The sequence below is a fragment of the Vigna unguiculata genome, chromosome 8 (genome assembly GCF_037176805.1).
Source record: "Vigna unguiculata cultivar grain cowpea cultivar isolate G323 ecotype 2 chromosome 8, ASM3717680v1, whole genome shotgun sequence".
NCBI lineage: Eukaryota > Viridiplantae > Streptophyta > Magnoliopsida > Fabales > Fabaceae > Vigna > Vigna unguiculata.
The window spans coordinates 2,340,787-2,366,646 of record NC_140799.1 but is presented as its reverse complement, the minus strand read 5'-3'; the positions used below and the strand labels follow the sequence as shown (position 1 = coordinate 2,366,646).

General features: G+C 27.6%; 1 protein-coding gene across 2 annotated transcripts; it reads left to right on the top strand.

Annotated features, from left to right (window-relative positions):
- The first annotated feature begins 13,811 nt into the window (after positions 1-13,811).
- Positions 13,812-19,612, top strand: LOC114193852 (putative E3 ubiquitin-protein ligase RHG1A). 2 transcript variants are annotated; one of them, XM_028083812.2, is made up of 7 exons: positions 13,812-14,207; positions 14,668-14,706; positions 15,377-17,131; positions 17,554-17,604; positions 18,349-18,447; positions 18,542-18,682; positions 19,147-19,612. In XM_028083812.2, exons 3-7 carry the CDS (start codon positions 15,470-15,472, stop codon positions 19,276-19,278), a joined length of 2,085 nt encoding a protein of 694 aa, XP_027939613.2. In that variant the 5' UTR covers positions 13,812-14,207; positions 14,668-14,706; positions 15,377-15,469; the 3' UTR covers positions 19,279-19,612. The 2 variants fall into 2 exon arrangements, with proteins under 2 accessions (XP_027939613.2, XP_027939612.2); XM_028083811.2 differs by lacking the exon at positions 14,668-14,706 and having other exon boundaries at positions 13,814-14,207.
- Positions 19,613-25,860: the final 6,248 nt, after the last annotated feature.

The following is a 25,860-nucleotide window of genomic DNA, read 5'->3' as shown; positions in this document are numbered from 1 at the left end:
CTTCTGTGGTTAAGCTGACTAATTTTATGATTTTCAGGGTCTTTATGTCTTGATAAATTTCTCTATAAAGACTCAGAGGAGGAAAAACATAAGGAAAATAAGTTTTTCTATAAAGCTAAAATTAGTTTATGCATTAATTGAAAAAGCAGCTATTATAGAAGTTAATATAAGAAAAGTTTTATAAATTAGCTTATGTATAAGCCAACTTTAGCTTATGAAGAAACCTATTTCATTTTTATTTTTCTTCTTTTGTAAGTGTTTATAGAGACTTTATTTAAATTGGTACTGTGCAATCTGGTCCTATGCCATATATATCGTGGTTTTTTTCAATTGAATCTGTGTAGTTTCTGTGAATAGCAATATGCTGCTTGTGCCTTTTTGTGTGGATCTGCCACTAGTGGTATCAATTTATGTTTTGTGTATTTGGGGGAGGATTTGCTTTTGTTTACTGCATTTTCATATGTACTTAATGTGACTGATTTCATTTTATCGCTACTTGTACTTCTGTTTTTGAAATCCAGTTGTATTCCCTTCTTCTGGCTAAAACTTTGAGCTTAGCACTTAAAAGGCACGTGAATTGGTTTAAATTGTACTTGATTTCTATGTGATATGAAAAAGTTCCAAAAACTAGGAATCAATGATCATTTACCTATTGAATGTTGTTTTCTGCTGTGTCTATGACATTATTGTGTGCGAGATCAATGCACGTTCGGTGATTTAATATGGTCCCCGTTAAAAATCATGACTCTTTTTGGTGGGTCTGACATAAAATTTATCCAATAGTAAAGAATACTCTATATTGTAAATGTAAAGAGTGTGCTGTTCGCTGCATCGATATAGGAACAGTGTAATTTGTATTTGTTGTGCTTTATGTGCATTTAATATACTGACATTTGGAAGTTCATAGTAGTTGGTTTGTGTTGTGCTGTGTGCTATGCTTTAACTTTAAGACTCATACAAAGATTTCAGAAAGTTCATGGTTCCTGAGACCCGTTTCTCCGTAAACATGATGTTATTTAAACATCTAAACATATATCTTTGAGCTTCAGTAAAGATGTCAAAAAAATTGGGCATACTTTGAATGTTGGACCAAAGAATTATATTTTTGCAGCAGTTATTCTTTCTTTTACCCAAAGCATGGGGCGTTGCGTGCGCCTGCCAAGTTTGGCACCACCTATGCAGAAATAACTTTTTTTGGGTGGGTCGACTTAATCCCAAAAAACTATCATTGTATGAACAGATTGATGAGATTATTTGCGTGAATACTGCCAATGATAACCAATGAATTCTAGTTTTTATCTTGTGCATGAGTTGAAATGCAAGGTTGTAGGGTTGTATTGTAGTGTATTCTATTTTGTTCTGCCAAAGTTGTTCACGGGTCCAATTCGTAGCGAAGATGCAAGGCTTTTGCAGTACCCCTTCCCCCAGAACAAAAAATAATAATTGCAGTACAATAACGCACTAGGAAAAGCTTATATAGATTGCCTGAAATTTAGTTAGAAATTGAATTGCTTTTAACCCATACTTGAGTGATTAAAGTAACATATATTTGTATATTTAGTTTCCCAAGAAAGCCAACAAATAAGGGTGGTTGCCTTGTATTTTCTTGTATTTTTAGTCAAGAAAATTAGCTGGCCTCCCAACTCAGTTTTTGGGATCATCCTCCCGTGTCATTTTCTTCCTACTTCAAATGTTTTTTCGAGGCAATGCTGTTTCATGTTAAAATTATCAACTATAATCACTCGCGATTTACAAATATTATTGTAAAAATAAGAATAATAAAAGCACCTTTAAAGTAGGTTCTCTTACTTTTTGTTAGAAACTTTGGAGAAGCAAATGTTTCACGAGGACGTAAGAACTTTGGAGACAAGAATGACATTTTTTTTTCTTTCTGTAAGGTCTTTTCCGGCAACTTGTGTAATATTAGTACAATGATTGGGGATAAGAAGTTACTAGTTAATTTCGAGAAGTCTATAATCTGGTTTGTATCATGCTTGAGCTGCATCAAGTTTATTTAATATTTTATGATTTACGAAATAGGTCAAGCCAAAACTTTTTTCTTTTTTTAATTTAGTTAAAAATGTTATATGCCATATAAAAAAAATTAATCTTAATAATTAAATTAATTTAAATAAATACAAATAATGCAATCATTAAACTATGGGATTATATGTTGGTCGAATTCAAAATGTGTATGACTGTTGCCTTAGTATCCATGAAATTTGGATCGAATATCGTAATAACGATTCTGTATCCAAGTAAAAATAATATAAACAAGAGAAAATATTTCACTATAAGTTTAAGCTAATTAGTTATTGCAAGAATAATATTTTTTAATATATTTAATTAGTCTTATTACATTTTAAAAAAAAAGTACATGTAAAGGGGTGCCTCTTTCCCTAATCTAACTTCTTTTAACAACACCAACAAAAAAAGGAAAACTTTAAAGTTATGTCAAGTCTTAAAGACTTGCATAAAGTAAATAAGTTAGCCTTGAGCCTTTATCTCAAAAATTAGGTTAGACTGGCATCTTGCATGGTGATGTTTGTTTGGGGTCAATTCCACTTTATAATACACATTTCACACATTTAAATCCTTGGGTCTGTGGATTTAAATAGTCGAGCTAAGTTAAATTTAGTGTATTCTAATACATATTTTAATAAAACGTGATTCAGTTAGATATTTCATTTTTAAATGACATGTCACTCATAGTTAACCTTGATTAGGTTAGTCTAGATAGATATACACAAAATTACGACCAAAAAAATTAAGACGAGGTTTTTTTTTAACTGAAACATTACACTTTTAAATGACATGTCATAAAATTGATATGCAAGAAAAAAAGAGAGTCAGAAATAGCTTATCACTATGATTCACCGTTCCTTTATCTGTCTCATTTTCCCTCTCTTTTACAACAATTATTTACGATTGTCTTGCAACGGTGAATGAAAAACTATTTTTGTTAAAATATTATTTTCAAAGTATGATTTGTCCTTCAACCGTGGAGAGGTGTTTGGATGTTTCAGAATAAATTAGTTACTATTTTATGAATTAATTTTAGCATATGAAGGTAACGATTTCGATGAAAAGATCGTATTTAAATAGAATATAATACATATTTAATTTATAAACTAAAAATTATTAATATTTAAAATAGTCTTTATTTTAAATAAAAAATTAGATTAATTTCTTAATTGTTAAAATACTGAGTCATAAACCAATTATAATATTTTATTTATAATAATAATTATTTTATATATAATAATTTTTAGTTTATAAATTGATAATTAAATTAGTTATATAATGACTAATTATTTTTTATTTATATTTTTTAAGTAATTCGATTTTCATTTTTCAAAAACTTTGGTTAAGTTTCATTTACAAAATAAAAAATGTATTAAAATTTCAAATGGTAAATGAATTTTCTTTATTTTTATAAAAATTAAAATTTTAATTACAGTTTCTGTAAAACAATAACCTTTTTTATCCAAATGAAATTTAAAGATTGATTTCTTATAAAATAGTAATTTATTTTTAATATAACTTATTTTTTAACACTTTGCAAACTACATTGTATAATTGTTTAAAATTTCAATAATTTAAGAAATTATCCAAAATAAATAGTCAAGAGTAGAAGTGAACTCTATGAATATTTTATCAAAACAAATGTTGAATTTGTAATTATAAAACTCAATTATTTGAGTTTCATTTTATAAACATAATTATTTATCTAAAACTATTTCATTTTATAAACATAATTATATACATAATTTGAGTTTCATTTTCTCTTTTAAGTATATTTTTATCTAATACTTGGTTACATTCTTTTAAACACGACCTTGTCTAGATTAAATTGAAAAGACATGTAATATTGTAACATGATTTTGTATTTTAGAGTATAATTTGATGATATGTATAATAATATATAAGCATGATTTTTTCATTTGTGTTTATATTTTAAAATATTAATTTACCTTTAAGAAAATTATTAATTTTTTTAAAATTGATTATTATTTTTGCAAATGTTTTTATAAAATTATTTATTTCTATTTTTTTTATTTATCAACAATTATTCTCTCATCTTTTCTAATATATTTAATTTTATTTTTAATAAATATAATTTTATTTTATATATTAATTTAATAACATTGTATTATCATCTTTATTAATATAATATCATATATATTAAAAAAATCGTATACACAGAGCGTGACATGGTTTTGTTAGTAAGACATAAAAGTAAATCGTATAGTATAGGAGTAGTATATGTAGAATTATGTGGGTGGCTCAACATCTTGAATTCATCACCTAACCCTTTGTCTCAACTTTGATCCTTCTTTTGTTGTTTAGTGTCACTTTTAATAATTCATGTGCATACATTAAGGTCAAACTTCTCCTTACTGCTGCATCCTCAATTACTCTCTCTCTTTCTCTCTGCTTTTAATTTCTATAAAAACCCTAATTTTGGATGCTGATTTTTTGTTCATTTCTTTGAAATTTTGTTTAGTTTTGTTTTATTGGGAGTCTGTGGCTCAATTATTGGGTGCAAGAATGCTTTCGCAAAATCAACTTTATAGTGCTGTGAGCTGTCCAATGTTTTCATTTACATCTGGATCTTCCACACTTCATTGGTGGTTTTGGATTATGAATGTAATTAAATTATAAGATATATAAATAGGTACAAATTATATCTTATCATATGATTTCTGAAATTAAGCTGAATTTAACTATAGTATATGAGATTAAGTCTGATTTTAAAGTTCATTTCATGTAATAGTATTAGAAATTATCCTGATAGAAATTTTCTATTCATTGTGTTAAATGATAGTATAAACTATACATAAATTTTTTAGTTTCATTGATGGAAACATCTGCTTCTTAATGTAATGATGGTGTGTTAAGATTACATGTGTAATTAAATATAGATTTAAGTTATAATATACGAATTTAATGATGTTGATTAACTTTAGAATATATTTCTTAAAAAAATTAAAATCATCTTTACATAAGTATTTAATCATCTTTGGAAGTTTTAAAATATATTCTTCTTATAATTTTACTTAATTTAATTGGAATAAACATTATTCTAATATATCCAATAGTTTTATGTACATTAGGAATCCAGATTAAAATTAATTTAAATATATCATTTTTTTAGAAAAAGAGTTTTATATTTTTTAAAACAAATAATACGACATTTTCCACTTGAGTTTGAATCAATAATACTTTATATATATATATATATATATATATATATATATATATATATATATATATATATATATATATATATATATATATATATATATATATATATATATAATAGGTTAGTTCTTGATTGTCATTTTTTATAATGTCTTAATTATATTTATAAACACATCAAAATCAAATGATACTCTTTAAAAAATCAAATGATACGCTTTAAACAAAAAGTAAAATTCCTTAAATTAATTTTTTTTGTCAATGTCAATTTAAAAGAAGACATGGGAGATTATCCATTTTTTTCTGTATATTCTAACCAACTCAAATATAATTAAAATAATTATTTTTTTAATTAAAATTTAATTTAGTCACTCCATTTATAGTCAACCATCAATTTGATATCTCTATACTTAAAAACTTATTAAACGATCCTTTTAGAGTAAAACATTATCAGTTTGATTTTTATCATTGTTACCTACTACACATTCTTAATTTAGTTCATGTACATGTATCATAATATTATAAAGCAATAAGTTTTAATCAATTGTTTATTTTACATAAAGATGAAATTAATTAAAAAGTTCATATGTAAGAGATGATAAAATTATGAAATAAATTAGATGTTTGAATTAAATGTTTATCGCAAAAGACACATTTAATAAGTTTGTAGGAAGTTGAAACACAGTTACATCGAAAGACCAATTCAGTTCTTCATCATTCGAAAGATGTGAATTTAGTTTTTTTAATCAAATCTTGGTAAATTTATATGACATTTCAAACGCGTTTCATAATAATATTTAATTTAACGTTAAAGCAACAATGTGTCAAACATTATAAACAACTCAAATATAATTTTAAAATACGTATGTAATATCAAATAAACCTAACAAAATAGCAAAATTTGATTAAAAAGACTAAATCCACATATTTTAAAAGATGAAAAGTTAAATTAGTCCAAATTTTCAAAATGAACTAATTTCAAAATTTACTAAAAATTAAGGGATAAGAAGATATTTAACCTTGATTATAATAATATATGACGTAAAAAAATAGAAAATGTTCTGTCCTGTTCTTGGGTGAGACGTGGGGAGAGAGGGCAAGTTAGGCATGAAAAGATGAAAACCACTAAACCGTGTTTGAAGGCATCACATTTCAAATTTCAACAAAACCTTCCTTTATTTATTACGGCTAATCATAACAAAATGGACACAACTTTTAATTAATTCAAAATTATTATTATTTTTTCATATTATTACATTAAACAGTGGATTCAATATAGTCAATATTGATATATTTTATTTTTAGTATAATAAAAAAATAATTTTGAGATCTTTTGAAATTGTTATATATATTTATTAAAAGAATTGAATGTAATTAACTTTGAAGGAATTATTGAAAATTTTGAATTTACAAAATAAAAGTAAAAAAAATAAAAAAAAACTGGTTTAAAAGTTAATTACATATTAACGCATTTAATTTTTTTTATAAATACTTACCTCAAGTTCAAACTAAATTAAGAGAATTTGAGTTTCTTTTCTAAGAATTTAATTTCTTTTTCTTTATTTAGTAAAAATGAGACGTATTTGTCTTTTTTATTATTCTCCATTAGTCTGTGATAAACATTGTGGTATGTTATTCCTTCTCATAATTCTAAAAATCTGAAATTTCCATTTGTCTTCAATCTTGTGTTTTCCTTACATTCAAATACTTAAATTATTTTTTTAGTAATATCATAAAAGAATTTGACTGTTGTAGAGTCCATATAGACTAAACTAAAAAAAAAAAAAAGCGTATAAAAATTAAAGATTAAAAAATGCGATTTTAAAAAAATGAAACTAAATTCAAAAATCAAAGAAAAATTATGAATTATAAGTTAATGAAAACTAAAATTATAATTCTGCGTAATAATAATAATAGCAAAACCTCGGGGGTAAAATTGTTAATGTGGCTTACTTTTTTTACCATACATAATTTGTATATACAGCAAAGCTATAAATATTTCATAACAATTGGAAATTAAATCCGAAAGAAAAAAAAAAAACAATTGGCAAAGCATATACAACTTTTTTTGTTCTGACCTTAGATTAATTATTGAGAAGAAAACGTATGCAACAATTACGTGAAAATTTAAATAGTGATTTTAAAAGCAAATAGTTATAGACATATGTCATTATATTTGTCATTTTTATTCCAATAATCTGCATAAGGTTCCAGAAATGTCAGAATCATGAAAAACTTTAGATATTCCTTTGTGGATATCCATATTCCATTCAATTACTTAATGGCTGTGTTAGGTTTTTCTAATGCCATCATAAACCAAATGGTCAGAATCAAATTATATAATTATATAATAAAATAGTTACTTGGTGCCACTGGTGACACATGGAAAGTTTTATCAGGTAAAATATTATAATAATCCATTTCCAATAATATATAAATATTTTTTATCTTATATTTTTAACTTACTAAGAAATTATAGAATATCACAATATTATATGAAATACTTACTCAATACTAAATGTTCTAATATACTTGAAACTTATATATAATTTATCGCCAGTAATACATTATAATCTCTTAAAATATAACAAATATTAATATATTTTTTATTTATTGACTTGTGAGTTAACAAATTTTCGATTTTAAACAAATTACTTTACTTTCCAATCTGGAAAACTAAGCTCGGGTTTATCAAAGTATCATTTTATTTACTTTAAACGCATAATGTTTTCCTTTTCTGTAAAAAATAATATATCACAGTTGTTTTTCTAAAATAACATATGAGAATATATATATATATATATATATATATATATATATATATATATATATACATATATATATATATATATATATATATTTTTTTTTTTTCTTTCAAATTTTTCAAAATAAGGTTTTTTTTCCACATGTAACCTGTCTACACACATCTACACTTTACTTTTAAGAGAAGGAAATAATAACATAAAATGTAACATCCCAATTTCAGCAGCTTAAAACTAATAAAAATAGGGAGTTTCATCATAGTTCCAAAACAGATAATCCAGTGTACCCAATATATTAATACAGTTTTACAAAAGGTACGACTATAAAAATATATTACTTATACACTTAAACTAAACTAATAAATTCTGTACTACTGATCACTGCTAAAGCTCCCACTGGAAACCTCCTCTTCAACACTAACACGATGGCTCTTCATCCTCCAGAAGTGCCTTTGACACTGCAACCACATCTGCTCCCACCGAATAGGTGATCATCGCAAAAGGAAACATACAACACAAGACAGGAACACAAAAAGCAAGGGTAAGCTAATCTGATTAAGGAATCATGCAGTTCAATTATAAACAGAAACCACGCAATCTTTCTCATTATCACCAGAATCATATAGACCACCACAACACATTTACATGACTCTAGACTCAATATCTGGATTATGTAAGCGACATCGGATCTCTTGGTGGCTTGCACCTGCGATGGTTCCCAAACTCTGCAGAGTTTGGACACAAGGGATTATCACCCAACCACTCTCAGGGTAAGTCCCATCACCTCTATGGCGGATCGGGTCCATAGACCAGGACCTCCTGCTACTCCCCCCGACGTAATCCATCATACTCTACATGAGTCTTAATGGTTACTAGGAGCGTCAGGATACCAACCAAAACTGAGTCCTTATATCCTTACATATACTAAAACATTCCTCTTAGAATTTCCCTTGAAATCCTAGTTCAACCACTTCTTCTCATATTCCAACTTCATGCAATTTCACCGCACATATTACCAGTCATAACAATTCATGCATATCATAACTAAGTTCATATTTTAACATTCAAACATAGCTTCATCCATTAGAAACAAAGAAATAACACTCAACTGCAGGGTTTCTCGCCCAAGCTAGAAGGTCTCGCCTAAGCAAAAAGGCTCTCTCGCTTAGGCGAGTCATTCTCGTCTGAGCGAGACTCAAAACAGAGAACAACCCAAACTTTGGGCGAATTCTCGCTCAGGCTAAGTTGTCTCGCTTAGACGAGAGTGACTCTCGCTCAAGCGAGACTGACTCGTCTAGGCGAGATCTCGCGCAGAAACAGGGGATGAGTTTCTGGAGTTTTCGCTCAGGCGAGAGCTGCTCGCTTAGGCGAAAATACCAGATTCCCAATCTGTTCTCACATGCAACAGTAAAGAAATCTAGCACAATCCAAGCATACACTCAATTACACAATTCAAGCACTCATACAACAATCAATCATGCAATTCAAAGTCATCAGAATGATTTCTAGATGAAATTCAAGTAAAACAGTTAGCTTCCCTTACCTGTTATCCTGTTTAGACAACTTTATAAATGTCAACGCCTTAAAAACGTCAACACCTCTAACTCCACAGGATGTTCTATCTACACATAGAAACATCACAAGAACGATCAGGACATACCGTTATGATCACTGATCAGCAGAGACTCATACTGATGATTAAAACGTCGCATGCAAGCGTAAGAGGGCCTGCATGCAACAGAAAATAGAAAAAGACTAAAATAAATAGCAAAAACTCAACTTACGCGAACGAAGAAACTGATCGGTCCAATTTGAAGAGCTCGCCGAGAGGATCAATCCTACGGTCTCGGTTCTTCAATCAGACGACCAAAGAGACAGAACCTCTAGAGAGAAGTCAGAGAACTCTAGAAAAGTGCTTTCTAGAAATGGTGTGTTTTAAAATAATGAAACTCGTTTATAACAATTCTATTTATACTAAAATCTTTTAATATTAAAATAATCGAGTCTCACTATTTTTAAACCACTATCACTTTTAAAACGCCATTTTCTAAGGTCTTACATAAAATATGATTATTTTTTCTCAAACGTCTTTTGAAATTGTTATCTTTCAACATTTCTATCTAACAAATGATTATCATAGTCGATAAATAACATAATCACACGAAATAAAATAAACTAATTTTTTTGTAAAAACAACTTTCACTTATGTATATATTAAATTATATACATATTACGATCACATAGCTTTATATAATCTAATAGATACAATTTCAATTCATTTACTTAATAAACATTAAAATCAAGTATCTAATCAAATTAGTCTATTAACTATATCTCATGTAAAAATATTATGGACTTCAACCATTTCATATATTTTATTATATTTCTGAAATATATTGAATTAGACTCAAAATTTGTAATTTTCACCATCAAATTCACACCCTAAGTTATTATCGATACTTAACTAGTTTTCCTTGTATTTTCATGACTTATTTGCTGAAACTTAAGTTATAGACTTGTTTATTATAACACGAAAGCTAAACATGTATATATCACTAACAAAAAAAATGCTTTGTAAATTTAATATTTAGGCTTTTTGTGTCTGACTTAGGTCATGTAGGAAGAAGTAAATTTATGTTAAGTGCATATATAACAAATATATATATATATATATATATATATATATATATATATATATATAAGCATGGAAAATCTTTATATAATATAAAAATATACCTTTGTAAATTTTGTAAGTAGTATGTGTGTCAAATAAAGATATAAACTATAGGAAAGTGGATAAAAATACTAAGAAAATAAAAAACATAACATTAATGATGAAAATTTTAAAATTCCATACCCCCAACATTTGAATGCAACCTGATAGAAGTAATCACACAACAAAAATTGAGTCAAAAATGATTTTATATATATTTTTAGTGAATTTTACAAAATCATGATCAGATGAGTTGGGCTAAAACAGTCACATACAAGGGAGAAGATGAGAAAAATCAAACTCAATGAACAAAAAATGCAACTTGTAGGCACGTAACAATGTTTATCACACAAATAAAACTTTTGTTCGTGACAGAGTGATGAAAGTGAAGGAAAAAGGAACGTTTTAAGATTTTCTTTTAACAGATTTATGTCTAATCTATAAGCGTCAGACACAATGTTCACAGGTTATACGTAAATTTTGACAACTTAATTCACCATGCATATAATATCACACAAATAAAAATTATCATTTTTGAAAAAATGACAATTTTTTTAAATGAAATTTGAATAATTATGTTTTCTATTTATAGACTTTATACTTAAATAATAAAATATAAATACTTCATTTTCAATTTTATCACTTTACTCTCAAACAACTCAACAATTTATTATATCCTTTCATAAGTTTTATTTTTATTAAAATATTTAATAAACATTTTACAAAATATAAACATGTAAACACACACGAATATATATATATATATATATATATATATATATATATATATATATAAAAGATGAAAAAAAATGTTTACATAAGAAATTAAGATAAGTATAATGAAATCTACAACAACTAATTTCCAATTTTTTTTTCTAGTGGAACAAAATTGAGGTAGGTACCATGCATATAATAACACAAACTGAAATTAGTAACAGGATAAACTATATAGTAATCTGAAAATCACATATGAGAAGAGAAAAAAAAAAGTGAGAAAGATGATGAAGTTGAGAAAAGAATAAAATAAAATGTCCCAGAAAAGGAGCAATTATGTATTATGTACCACAATCACACATTCAATCTTTAGTGTTAATATGATATTTGATATAATGTTATCATATGCATTATTACTCTTAAATAATATTTACTAGTATTCTCATATATTAATATGTGATATCTTAAAAAAAAACTATGAACAAAATATATTATTATGTGTATCACAAACAAACATTAGGATACAAATAAAAGAATGTTTTGTCGAAACTAAATTAAAATTCAATGAGAACTCAGTTATAATTTTCAAATTTTAAATCATGAAAAAAAAATATTACGAGGACCAAAAGGCAATTATCAACAGTAAATAAAAATTCAAATATTTGAATTATAAAGCCACAATTAGTTCATCAATGGATAATAAATGTTACATTAATTGTTTAAACGTATCAATATAAATTAGTTAACTGATGACAAGAGTGATAATGTTACAAATTTAATATTATCATAATTACTTCATTTATGATTTTATTGAAGTAACCTTGCCATTACTAATTCATTTATAATTTTATAAAATTAACCGCGCCATTATTAATTTATTCATGATTCCAAAAATTTAATTTTACCATTATTAATCCCAGTAAAATTATTAATATTACCAGTGAACATAAGTGAAATATTAATGTTTGTCATCAGTTATGAAATCCATTTGTTTAATCCAAAATTCATATATATTTTCAAAAATATTCCTATAAATTAACAACATCCTTATTTGTTGGTTCTTGAAACATCATCAAAATCCATGGAACCACATTAGGGAAGAACATATGAACACTTTGGCTAAGTTTGAGCTAAAATTGTACCGACACAAAATTTAGTGAGCCTCCTAGGATGTTTCACATTTGGTCATTTTTATTTACTATTCATCCCTCCCAATTTCTTCACCCAACCAAAAAGAGGGGTATGAACATATATCATTATCATGTGTGGGGAGAAAGACAAAACAACACCAACAAAAAAATAAGTCCATAAATAGTTAGTCAAAATTCATCCAAGCAAACACCAAGATTTTGGGCACAACAAATACAGAAAAGAATGCAAAAAATGCAAGTCCTCCCCTTGTGGACCCAAGATATTATTATTACCAAAGCCACGTGCACAATTTTTTATTTAATAAACCAAAAAATAAAATAATCATATAAATAGAAAAGGAAAAAGAAAGAGCATGTGAGAGAGTATAAATGTGAAAGACATGGTAAGAGAGAAATGGTCATGGAGAAGTGGGTGCTTGGCGTGAAGGAGATGTAATACAACAACAACCAAGATTATTATTATTATTATTTTGTGCCCCTTTTATGAATTTGTAAAAAAAAATATTTTTTGAAACAGTTGAATTAAAAATAACAGTGCAATAATAATGAAATTAATTAAAGTTTGAATTTTTATTAACAACAACACCATTTATTCATTTATTAGCATTATGTTATTTTGTTGGGTTTGGAGACAGAAGGCAGAGGAAAAGATGATGCATTTGTTAATTTCATGAAGAAAAATCAGAAGAAAGAAGGACCCATTTGGTAAGCTGCCAAACAGACACACCCTTTCAGCCTGTGGTCACATTACCAATTACCCAGTGAAAAAGAAAGTAATAAACTTTAATTAATTATTTACTTAGTAAATAAAAAAAAGATATTTTTTTTGTTTTCCGTAAAGACTTTTTTATTTAATCTGTGTGGGGATGCATTGAACAGACATTGCAGAAGAAGATGATGGTTTGAAAAAAAAAATGTAAATTTGGAATGAATTTATTATCATAAACTAAATTAATTACTACTTTCTTTAATCTTAATAAACTAGTTAACAATAAAGAAGAAGGGGAGAGGTATTATTTGATGAGATCTTTTATAACAGTAGCTATTGAGATTATCTATAATCATGACTATCAAATAATATAATAAGTGCTGGTAATATTTCATTTAAGATTTTCTGTTTTATTTATTTATACTAAAAAAAATGCTTTTTTTTTTTATGTGTGTGTGTGAATAGTGATGAATAATAGTAAAATGGTGAAATTGATTTTGGAATGGAAGCTGCTGTGTGTCTGTCTCCACCACCACCAAGGCTATGACTTTTGCATACACTCTCTCATCTATTGGGCAACTTTTATTTTATTTTATTTTATTTCCTAAATTGAAGATTACTGCTCCTCTTTAATCTCTCCTCACAAATTTTCATTTTTCCTATCTCATAGTTTTTTGATATCATTTCTTCATCCTCTACCAAGAGCAACAACACCGTTTCTTCTCTTCTTCTTTCTTCTTCCCCTTTCCATTTCCAGTTCTTGTTCTTATCCCTCTTTGTTTTTTTATTTTTTCACCTCAAGTGTGGAAACGGGAAAGAATAAACAAATCCAATAAAAAAAGAAAAAAAAAGCATCCACAACAAAACATGGGGTGGGGTGCTTTCTTTGCTTATTCTCTCAATTAGTCATCCTGTGATTTTTTTCCCCTTAGATCGGCGTTGTTTCATTTTCTTCTGTAAGTTTCCTGCACCCTTTTCTTCAATCTCCTTTGGTCTGATCACTCTGTGGTTTTCCAGGATTCAAAACCTATCAAGTTTGAATTTTTCTGGGTTTTTTTAAAATGTTTTTGGGGTTTGATTGTAGTATTCAGCTTTTCCCCAATGTTTTTGGGCTGGGTAAATGGTCACCTAACATTTTACTGCTTTTCCTCCCCTCTAACAAACTGTATTGGTTTTTTGCTGGGTGTTGAAATGTTTAATCCAGCCTGGTTTGAAACGTTGCAAAAGTTTTGCTGATCTCCGAAAATTTTCATTTTTTTTTGTTTTTCTTTTCTGTCTTGTTCATCATGTTCTGTAAAAAAGGAGTTGACTTTATTGTTATTCTTGAGGGTTATGGTCTTCTTTCTCTGCTGGGTGGATAATTTTCTAAGGTGTTAATCAATTGGTAATGCTGCATTATTGGGTTTTGTACTGTAGGGTTCCTTAGCTGATGAAGGAGGTGTTTGAGTTGTGATGGTTGGTGCCTGTGGTTTTCGAAAAATACTCTCCTTGTTCTCCACCCCTGGCTTAGTGTTTTGGAAGTTTAGTTTTACATTGATTCATTGGTGTACATGATAAAAGGGTGTTTTCATTTCATTGGTTTGTGCCATGATGTAAAATCTGTGTGCACAACAAATGAGCTAATCTGTTGTCAACTATTGCTGTTGATGTATGACAATCTTCTTAAACAAATATAGATGATTGCCTCTTAGGTGGGTAGGTTCTCTGCTTAATGGTGACTTCAACCTTCCACCATTATGGTTTCAGCCCTTCAGCTTTCAACAGATGCTACCTAATGTATCTGTAGATTGATATGAATCTGGTATGCTATCCACCCAATGGATTTCAGTGCTAGTGTATGAAGGGAATGAACACAGAGCTCAAGCTGCTGCCACCACAATTTTAAGTTTACTAGTGGACATGCAATTGTGACCGTGGTGCATTATAGAGGAAATGGGAGCTTTCAAGCTTAGAATAACTGTTGGTTTTAGAGTTCTAGTGACATTATGCATTTAGAACTAATTATCTGAACCTGAGTTGCCAACAATGATCACCATTTGATGTGATTTTTACAGCATTTTACTTGAAGCTAATTGGATATGTCCATTTTCAGTGCCTAATGTTCACCTTCTTTCTTGTTGGACAGATTTGCTAAGCTGAGTGTGTGACGTGCTTTTTCATTGAGGATTCCTCTCATACAGTTAACCTTTTTTGTGTTTGGAAACTTGATATATCTTCAATGCAAGGGCAGAGAGGTACAATTGGTTCCTTGCAAGAAACCATAGAATTTGATACATCAACTACTGCTGCAGTTGATCAACATATTTTCTGGAACAATATGCGAAATCCTGCAGAAAACCATTTTGCACTTCCCCCAAGTGATTTGAACCCGTCTTACCCAAATCCTATAAACCATGAATGGCAGAACCTAAGTGGATGGAGCTTAGGTGAGCCAAGTTCCAGTAATACTCAGAACGAGGTTACGAACAATGAGCAGAAAGGGGAGCTAGGATTATCATCTTCAATAAGTTCTGGTGCTATAGCTGCTCCAAGACTTGAAGAAAGGCGCTTTGAACCAAACAGTACTTTTTCGTTGGACAATGTCAATACAAGTTCAATGTATATGCGCAGCTCCAATTCTCACTTGGTGCCTCAGAATCTCAACCTGAATGCAAGCTTAGCAGATAGTGGCACTGATAATGGCTATCGTGTGGAACATCCTCCTAACTTGAACAAGTCTAGTGGACCGGTGAATGAGCATATTCAACCTTCACTTGGTTCTGGTCCTTTTCTGCTTCCTTCTGGCACTAATGGTTTTTTGGTTGAGGATACTACTGATGCTAGGCCTGGTTGTTCTCTAGACACACGCCGTGTATCATGTAAAAGAAAGGCTGTTGAACGAAGTGTTGGGCAATCTTCAGGTGGTGGAAGTTCTAGCTATAGTCAGCATACAGATGGTAGTACTTGGAACACTCTTCCTACTCAGGATTATGGTGGAAACAGTTTCAACAGATCTGCCTCAACAGAACAGGTGAATGCGAGACTTGGTTTGAGTACTGGGGATGGAGCCTCTGAGAGCATTACTTGGTCAAATGTTGCAGGAGGCTCAGAAAGCTTCCACAGAAATTTTCGTGTGAGGATAAATCCTTCAAGTCAACAAATTTCGGTTCCACCCCCTGCAATCCCAAGTGGGGGTGTTCTTAGGAATTCTGGTGTTTCTTCATCCTCTCCGATGTTGCAACGGTTTCATTCTGTCGATAATTCTCTGGACTTGAGGTCAGCACCACCTGTTGTTGATACCATGGTTGCTCAAAGCCAGCAGCCTCTTGTGATTCATGTTCCAGCTTTACCAAGGAATGTGCAGCCATTCAGGTGGAATGGAGGTTCCAGCTCAACAAACAATCATCCACCAAACACAGTTATATGTGCGGATAGAAATAATTTGCCAAACGAGGAACCGAGTTCAAGAAGTATGCCGAGAAACATTGTAGAATACCCTATGTTTGTGCCTGCAACCAATTTAAGAAATGTGGTTAGGAATCCAGCTAGAGCTTCAAATAGTGCAAATTTAAGTATTCCAGGAAATGTTGGTTCTTCATCGAGGGCAGCCTCAAATTCAGCTGTCAACCCTCCGTCTGCTCCGGCGGCAGCGGCGTGGGTTTCTCGGCCTAATCCTCAGCAGTATCCTCGCAGGTTATCTGAGTATGTTCGTCGGTCCTTGTTTTCTCCTGGTTTGGAAGCTGCTGGAAGTTCGAGCAACAATTATGCTTCCTTCCGTGGTCCTTCTACTTCATCTGGGGTAAACCCATTTGAGAGGCAAGGTGATGGTGAATTTGGAATTCAGTATTCATTACGTTCTTTGGCTGCTGGTGGTGAAGGAAGTAGTAGACTTGTATCTGAGGTATGAACAATGTATTCGGCTCTTCTCTTGCATATCATTATGCATGCAGTTTTAACTGCTGGAAAAGATTCTTTCTTTATTATGCGTCTTTGATATATGTATGGAGACATCTCAGATATCAGCTTCTTTTTCTTTGATTTGAAAAAATTACTTCTTTTTTTTATTTAAATGAATATTTGAAGAAAACTCCATGCTGGATGGAGCAGGGTTTTGAATTTAACAATTTATAATCATTTCTATTAAGCAGAATATGAAGTCTAAGAGAAAGTATGTCAGATTTTACTCCTAACGTTTCTCAATAATCACTTTGGCTAAACGATGACAATTTCCAAGCTCTGTTATTGCTACCCTTTTGAGTTGCAGTAATTTTACTTTCTTTTACGAATAATTGTTCTCTTGGACTTACATTTGCTTTTGTGCAGCTCCGCAATGTATTGGGCCTCATGCGTAGGGGTGGAAACCTACGATTTGAGGTTAGTTTTGTTTCAAATTAATGATATATGTTGAAAATGCACTGATATTGAGTAAAGCTTTGTTGGCTCCCTTTTTAACTTCTGTTAAAAGTTGCAAAGTTGCTTCTAACTGGTTCAATTTCTGTATATGTTTACTTGTCCTCTTTTTTTGTTTAGCTATAACCATGTAATTCTTAAGTTGCCAAGGATATTTCTGTTCATATCCTATGAAACATTACCAAATACACTTTTATAACAATGGGAAAAAACTATTGTATGTAAGAATATTATCAGAATGCAAACAGAATGGAATCCTGGCGTCAAGTGCTTGAGGGTTTGTAAGAAAGGTTATAGCTAAAGAAATTTTATACTTTGTTCTTGTATACAAAATAAGCTTGAGTTTTCCTATATGAAATTCTGTTATGTAATCTGTATTGGTCTCAGTGTGCTAATGTTGTTTTAGAATGTTGCTTGGAATTCAAGAAATATTAGGATGTTGAACTGATGTTGAGGCCATGAAATCTGGTTGTGGAGTTAGGTGTCTTGCAAAACATAAAAGATCTAGTGTTGTGTTTCTTTGTCGAAGAGTTGGGGAGTCTGGAAATGGAAACTGCTTAGGATGTATTCGAAATTTATATATTTCAATGGATTTTGTTTTGATTTGTGGAAATCACATCTGCAACCAACATCCACAAGTTGTGTTTGAGCTCTTTGAACTGATACTAAGCTAGTGTTGTAAGAGGTTTTGGTTTGGTTTCATGACAGGATGTTATGATCCTCGACCATTCAGTGTTCGCTGGAATTGCTGATATGCATGATCGACACAGAGATATGCGACTTGATGTTGATAACATGTCTTATGAGGTAATAAACACTTGTTTCAAAGTACTCCTGTGTGTCCTTTTAGTCCCTTTGCTGATGAGAGTTTCTTATTGTGTAACATCTATGAATGTAACAGGAGCTACTTGCTTTGGAAGAACGCATTGGAAATGTGAGCACTGGCTTGAGTGAGGAGACAATATTGAAGCACATGAAAAATAAGAAGTATTCAGCTGAACCAGGTTCTCAGCATGAGGCAGAACCCTGTTGTGTTTGTCAGGTAAACTTTGCATGTTCATATTATAAATTAGGGTTAAGTTATATTTTTAGTCCCTATATGTAAAATTGGAATTTATCATTGTCACAAACTTTGATACATTTTGGTTTCAAACTTTTAAAATTAATAAATGAATATAGTCTTTTTAAACCAATGACTTCAACTGTTTTTGACATGTTCAACGGTGTTCTAGGCTAACATTTGAGCTGTTTATATCATTTGACATATTTCAGCTCAAATGTGAGCTAAAACATCATTTAACACGTAAAAAAGAAAAAGTTAACGTTGTTAGGTTAAAAAGACTATATTCATTTATTTTTATGTTTGGAGATCAAATTGTATCAAAATTTGAGACATGGATGAATTTTAATTTTGCGTGAAGTTTAAGGGTCAGAAACATATTTAACCTAATAAATTATGATACTTTTGTTCTATGCATAATAAAAGTTGTGTTATGTTATGTGCAGGAGGAGTACAAAGATGGAGATGATTTAGGATCACTGGATTGTGGGCATGATTACCATACGGAATGTATTAAGCAGTGGCTAATGCATAAGAATTTGTGTCCCATTTGTAAGACAACAGGGTTGGCAACATGAGACTTGTATGAAGGGCTTGGAAAACATGAGACCTGTATCAAAACATTTTAGCTTAGAAGATGAACATTGAGGTCAAGGAAAGTGGCACAATTAATCAGAATTTTCTGCTGAATTGTAGCTGAAGTTTCTGGTGCTATGCTACTTTCTAAATGACCCATCTTCTTAAGCCTTAGCCAAATTTCTTATTATCATTTTTTGTTTATTTGTAGAAGAAGCCAATGATCTCCGGTTAAAGTGACACATGAGATGATTGGTGTGGATAAAGGAACATTTCTTAACTGTAGTTTACAAGGCTTGTTTCTATACATTTATGAAATTTTTTACACATTGCTCATTCTTTTGCTTTTGTTTCAGTTTATCATGTGATTGATCTATGGATTCAAGGTAAATGATTCAATGTGAAATAGTATCAAATTTTATCTGTGGTTGGAAGAGTTTATCTGCATTTTATGTTATGCGAGTGAAAGAGTTTTTGGGAAAATACTCTATCTTTATGAGATGTTTTCATCTTGTTAGAATGGTTTATGAAAATAGATTATAGGTTGTAAAAAAATAGTTTTATCTTATTATCTATTTTATAATTGTGGAACTAAAAACATCGATTTATTAGAAATTACAAATATTTTGTTGGAATAGACTTGATTTTGGAGTTGGTTGAGTACCAATCCAATCTAAATTGAACTTGTGTATAAGTGAATGAAATATTATTTTTTACTATTTATTTGAGTAGTATGTGTGAATATAATTATTAAACCGTACATTTATATTTTTTATATATATTATATATTTTAAATTTACATTATCATGATTATGTGAGAATGAGAAGTATGATGCTTTAAATTTTTTATTATATTTATTGATTTATCAGAGTCCTATGAAGACTTATTTATTGATCATAATTTTACTAGCGAGAAATCTCAACCAATGATACAATTATTCGTTTTTTTAATATCTCTCGTACTAGTAAATATTATTTACATATAAACCTAAATGCACATAGTGCATAATTTTAATTTAATGATTTAACTATACAAGATTTTACTATATTTTCTATCACAGCATGAAACTTGGTTCTTCACAAAAGGACTTAGATATGAAGGTTGTTTTTTAGGTTTACAAATTACTACTCACACTTCTAAATCGTTGATGTATTTAAATTATTAACAGAGTTGATTTTAAATTCATAGAAGGGTACTTTTAAATTATTTTTAAAATTTTAAGGACAATAGATTTTTTAGGTGATTTTTTTTTTTAAAATTCAAATAAACTTAAAAAAAAACGGAACTATATTTAGAGAATTTTATAGATGAGATTATAATTAAATTGAACTTCTTAAAATATAACAACCAGGATGAACGAAACATTAAAGTAGACTTTTTTTTTCTTTCTAATTTTGATTCATAATTGTTTAAAATAAAGCAGTTCAAGCTTCGATCCATAACTTTTTTAACAATTTTGTGAGAAGAATTGTACACGCACCATTTGAATTCAGGAATTTTTTATCAAAAATAATTTTTATGGTAAAATTCTCATCAAATTGCAATTTCGATTTCCTTGAATGTTTTTATATGTGGGACTTTTAATACATCCTGATTTTTTGTTTAACTTAGTAGAAATTAAAATAGATTAAGTTAGGAATATATATATATATATATATATATATATATATATATATATATATATATGCATATTTAAAATTAATTATAACAAAGGAATATTTTGATATATCGTAAACATATTGTTGAATTAATTAAATTGATAATATATATTATCACAATACGTTTATAATATTAGTTATAAATATAAGTAAAATATAACGACCAGATGAACCAAATATTAAAGTAGAGGACCTTTTCAATAACTTAACCTTCTTTTTTCTTAATTTCATTCATAATTATTAAAAACAAACAGCAATTCAAGCAATTTTGTGAGAAGAATTGTACAGGCACTATTAGAATTCAGTAACTTTTTATAAAAATCATTTTGATGGTAAAATTTAAGTTAATTTTGAATATTCCAAAGTTTAACGTAATTCTTTCTGAATTTTATCTCAACTCATGTTCCATGTTTCTTGTGTGAAGAATTTCACACATCTCATTTTCTAAATCACTTGAAAATTCTAAATTTTAATATTGAATTATTTAAATATTTGAGCTCACTCAGGTATGACAAATAAATATATTCTTTTCGGTATTTTTCGAATCGGTTTCTAATTTGATAGACGATTCCTACATTAATTGAGTATAATATCCAATATTTTTAATTGGGTATGGAGAGGTGAATGAGTATGTACATAATCATGATATTTTGTCTCTATAGTCGTCATAATACTCATCGAGTACTCATTCTCATCTTCGTTTAAATTATTAAAGTGCTAACAATTTGTTAAGTAACATTTTATATATATATATATATATATATATATATATATATATATATATATATATATATATATATACACACACTACAAGTTTGGATTTTTATTTCTTCAATTGTTTGTCTTGTTAAAAATATTCATTTACATTTTTGTTTTGTTATGTCTCACACTTGAATATTTCTATTCTTTTTCTAAAATTTCTAAAAAATTTATTTATTGTGTATTTTTATTTTCACACGAGAATGCTTAACTCCCATTTTAAGTTTTAAATAACATAAATCTATCATTTACCAAGTAATATAAAAACTTATCTTGTTTATTCTCTTATTATTAATCTTTATTTCATTGAATATTTTTTTTGTTAAAATAATTTCCATTATCTTTTAACGGTTTGACGGAGGTGATAATATTTTTAGTTGTTATTTATTTTTATCATGTATAATACTTTTTTTATATTTTTATATAACTGATTTTATTTTCTAACTCAATATCATTTATTATTATAATTTTATAAATAATTTTTGTTACTACAATATAATAATTTAATGTAATTGACATGAATATTTTTTATCATTATCCAACATATATTGAAATTTCAATGATGAAATATCTATATTAAATTTTAATTATTATTAATTTAATCTTTGTTCTTTGTGTGATTTTGATTAAGTGGTGTATTATAATTTTTAGTAGTGTATAAAAAAGAGATTTCATTAGTTTAAAAATTTGAAATAAAAGAGATATTTAAAATATTTTTTTAATTTGATTATTTGTTTTTCTTTTATATTTTTAAAAAAATATTTTTAAATTTTATCAATTAGGTTTCATTGACGTTTTCAAATTTAATAAATATTTTGATTCTCATAAAATATTATTTGAAACTCTAATTTGAAATGTATATAATTATCATTTATTTTTAAATATTTGATAGTAAATAAATGAGAGTATTCTCCTTTTGATATTGAATATTTGATAATATCATGTTTCATTTGTCATAATATTTTTTGTAAAAGTAATTAATTGATATTAAAATAGTAAAAAACGGGTATGAGTATATATCATTACTCGATGAGAGCGAGCATGAGATAAAAATTTAATATCCTTTGAGTTTTTGTATGAAAATGAGGATGAAACTCCTATACACAAAAAAAAGAAGAAAAGTTTTTCAACATTCTTAACCGCTTCTCTCAACACTCAAGATGTTTATATTTGTGCAAAATGAAGAATACTGTGATTTTGGTTGAAATAACTAATTTCACATAATTTCACACATTTTAAGAGTTGAAAAACTATATTAAATTAAAGTTTTTAAAATTGACTAATTATAATTTTCACTTAAAGTTAAGAAACTAAACATATTTAACTAAAAAATAAAAAAATAAAAAAACCAAATTAAATAATTAACATAAAAATTAAATTCAAATAAAATTTTTAACCATATATATATATATATATATATATATATATATATATTAAATATCTATTTAATATTTATCACAAATTTTATATTTTATGACATTCCTTAACAAATGACAATCCGCCACAACTTTTATGATATACCCTCCTATTATACCATCTATTACAATTTGTAGAAAATTTTTAATTTTTAAACTCTTTCAAATCTCATGCCATATTAACAAATTATTTTGATCCACTTTAAAAAATTTAAAAAATAATTATATATAATAACATCTTTTTATAAAATCAATTAGAAGTCATTTAAATAATGAATTAAAGTAGAAGTAAGGCAGTTAAATTTATTTGATGTTTACCCTTGTACAAGTTTTTTGTGTCCTTGGTAGCAAACACATTTTGTGAGGTCTAGTTGTAGAGTTGTTGAATTTGGAAAATTGAGAGAAGACGTTACCAAAAAAGTAGCCTCGGGAATTCCACATTTTCTATCTCTAATTAATTGGTTGGATAAGCGGTGAAGATTACTATGACGTCTTTTGACTTTTCTCTTTTTTTTTTTCTCTCTATTCCTCATTTTCCTCTTTTAATTTTAAAATTATATATTTTTTTATTTTATTTCTTACTTTTTAAATTCAATGTAAATATGACGTATTTATTTAAGACCCATTAACATAATTTCAATTGATTGAAATATAAATAAAATTAACATTTGAATAAAAAATTACACATTGTAAAACATAAACCGTCAAACTTACACAGTGAGTAAATTTGGGAGATTAAATTATACTTGTTTTAAATTTAAGAAAAATGTTTATTTGAGTCATATTCGAATTTATGGTAGATATATAGAAATAAATAAAATTATGCATAATAGACAAAAGATGAATAAAACTAAAAAAATGTGATAAATATATGGGAAATGAAGATTACAAATTCAATAAAATAGAGACGCTCAAATTATATATTTTTTTGTTCTTTAAAATTGATTAAAAATGATTAGATAAAAATAAAAAGATATAAAATGTGATAAATGTCTAGTGTAATTTATACGGCACTGTTTTTATTTCTTCACTATTTTGATATGTAATAAGAGGCAATAAAATAAAATTATTGTATAAATTACTACCAATTATTATAAATTTTAATAATAATAATAATAATAACAAAAAATATATAATAATAATAATACTTCCATTTGATATATACTGATAGTTTTATTTTCAATAATATTTTTAAGTAATAACACAAAATTTTCAATAAATATATCGATTTAAAAAAACAGAAAACAGACGAGAAAAGTTAAAAAACATAAGGCGAAAAGAGATGAAACAAACAAGAAACTCACTAACATATTTGTTAGAAATAAATCCTTCGTAAACAAAAAAAAGTTACTATACAATTCAAATGTTTTATTACAATTTAACTTCAATATAGCGTATATAATAAATAAAATTACAAAAGATAAGAAACAGTAATACATATAACTTTATTAATAAAGAGTTATAAAATTACATAATCATGACAGTTATATTTTACTACTACTACTACTAATATTATTATTATTATTATTATTATTATTGAGTGGTAGTTGTTTTTTAAGTATAGATAACCAGTGTAATTATTACAAAGGAAAATTATAATATGAATCATTCCGAAAATCATTAAATATTTTTTGATATGATGACTGTATTCTCTTTCTTTATTCTCATCAATTTTTGAACTGTCTCAGAGGTTAAGGCCAGGATTGAAAACACACAGGTCAAACTATTTAAACAGCTGATAAAATTCAACACGGAAACATAAAATAACAATAAAAAATAAACTCTTTCAGACACTGCAATAAATAATTAGTTAAAAATATTTAGCAGACTACCAAAATAAATTAGTCCTCAATCATTTATATGTGTTTATTATTTATTTTTTCAAAATAATTTAAATATCTCATTTTTTGTTATTAGAAATCACAACCAAAATACGTGTTTTTATTTAGTTTTAAAACCAAAAGGAAACAAATTCTACTTTTCACACATTATTAGTGTAAATATATTTATTTATCAACTAATAAATGAATTAAAATAAAATTATATAAGAGTCAGTAATTTTGTAGTTATAGTAAAGAATTCAGTATAAATTAAGATAAAGTAAAAAAAATAGTGAATAATATAGAATTTTAATGTCCAAACAAGATAAAAAGGAGAATACGTTTAGCTTGTTTTAACATCAATTATTATTAAATACTAAACAATAATAATATAGAATTTTAATGTCCAAACAAGATAAAAAGGAGAATACGTTTAGCTTGTTTTAACATCAATTATTATTAAATACTAAACAATAATAATAAAGATAAGTAATTATTATGCTTCGAAAATCATTCAATATTTTAAAATTCAGTTAAAATTCCTTTTGATTGACTAATCAGACACTACATACATGTTTAGCCCTCTTAATTACAAATTATGATTAAACTTTGAGAGAAATAGATGTTATTGTTTTTTTTTTCATATGATTTTATTTATTTATCTATTTTCTTATCAATTAAATTACATTTTTTTATTCTCACTCTATTAAATAACTAATTACTTAATCTATTTATCTATCTTTTCTCAAGTGATTTCTTGATTAGTTTAATTGTTTATATTTTTGTCGTGATAACTGAATAGGGAAAGTTATTAATAAATGACCTCGTACAAACAAACAGTATTAATAAAACCAGTTTAAAACGTTAATCCCGCTTAAACAAATCCTCTTGTCCTATCTGCTACTATTTCCAACCTGCTGGGCAGAGCATA